Source organism: Sinocyclocheilus grahami, unplaced genomic scaffold (genome assembly GCF_001515645.1).
Source record: "Sinocyclocheilus grahami isolate Dianchi unplaced genomic scaffold, SAMN03320097.WGS_v1.1 scaffold1089.1, whole genome shotgun sequence".
In the NCBI taxonomy this organism is placed as follows: Eukaryota; Metazoa; Chordata; class Actinopteri; order Cypriniformes; family Cyprinidae; genus Sinocyclocheilus; species Sinocyclocheilus grahami.
This window is the reverse complement of record NW_015506268.1, coordinates 37,752-39,160: the sequence shown is the minus strand read 5'-3', so window position 1 is coordinate 39,160 and position 1,409 is coordinate 37,752. Positions and strand designations below refer to the sequence as shown.

Below are 1,409 nucleotides of genomic sequence, written 5' to 3'. Positions count from 1 at the left end.
ACCTGTTTGCTCTGTAGGCAAACTGAAGAGGATCCAGCAAGGGACAACAACATATTAGAACAACATAATCATGTGTACAAGTCATTTGTGGTGCGGTGTGACCCTACTGGATGAAATGACTTACCCCGCCAAGGAGTCCAGCAGCACAGCTGTGTTCACAACAAACTGAGGCTGTCGCATTCTATGTGTTTGGACCACACCAGCTCTATGTGCCAGATAATCATTTATGGCGTCCTGATGGTGCGCTGGGAGCGTTTTTGCAGCAGCCTCAATGGCCTTCCGCACATCTTGACTCTTTAACATGGGTAGCTTATACCTGCATTGAGAAATGAAATTAATTGTTATTTATGAAAACCACTGTGACTGATAAGATATAGGAAATCTATATCGATCTATGTGGGCACATACATTTCAAGTAGGCGATTCATGTCTTGTGACACATTGTGAACAGCATCGCCAGTGGATGAAACAAAAAAGTTGTTGCAGACTTTTTCAGGCCGAATGTTTTCAGGCCTAATCTTTTGAAAGTACATCTGAAACCACTGTGGAAATAGGACAGACTGCTATAAACTGTGAAAGTTTAAGATGTTTTTATTATAATTTTTTTTTCTAATACTGGAAAAATATCTTTATGCATTACTTTAAAACAGCACATTTATTGTATCATACTGTAGTCAGAGATTCAGTCTAATAAGATTGGCAAAGCCTTACAGCTTCCTCTCTATTGGTCAAGGCAAATGTTGCTGATGTTTTGCGGCTGCTGACGCCAGTCACAACCCTGCCACCATGCTGTATCCTGGCCACCCACTCTGCATCCTGGAAAACATTGAAGATTTTTAATTTACTAATGCATTTGTCTCAAACTATTACAGCATATCATGAGGGCCAACTTGCTAAAAATAGATAAACTTACCATCAAGCCTTCCACAGCTCTTGGGCACTGATGGTGACGGAAGATTAAGATTGCCTCACAGTAGTAACGGTACATCGTCTTTTCAGAATTCGTGACCTCACTGCCCTTCAGCAGGTTCCCATAGATCTGGAGGAAGTCTGCTTTTGCAGCCTTCAAAATCTTTTGGAAATCTTTAGTGCTGGGAGCGATCACAGTGGTGGTGGTTGTGGTGGCACCTACAGGGTCTAAGACCAGTTCAGAGTCATCAGGCTGGTTCTTGATGAAGAAACCTCGCCGGAGAAGCTCCTTCACCATGCTGACCCGAGAGTGCCTGTCAGGCAGAATCTCACAAAGCTGGTGATAATCCCAGGTCCTGTTATTGCGGATCCACTCCCTGTTGGATGTCTTGGCCTTCTGCAGCTCATCAGATCTTTCCTCTGGCATGCAAGATTTCATACAAACCCTAGCCAGATGAACAGGGAGGTTCTCCTGTGGCTTGTAGCACCGTAAACAGTAC

General features: G+C 43.6%; 1 protein-coding gene across 1 annotated transcript; it reads right to left on the bottom strand.

Moving 5' to 3' along the window:
- Window positions 1-120: 120 nt before the first annotated feature.
- Window positions 121-1,402, bottom strand: LOC107566645 (uncharacterized; the record flags this gene model as incomplete). Its single annotated transcript, XM_016252150.1, has 4 exons — window positions 121-316; window positions 409-542; window positions 712-816; window positions 914-1,402. Coding segments are annotated over 4 exons (924 nt in total), but the record flags the coding sequence as incomplete, so codon positions are not given.
- Between the last annotated feature and the right edge of the window lie 7 nt (window positions 1,403-1,409).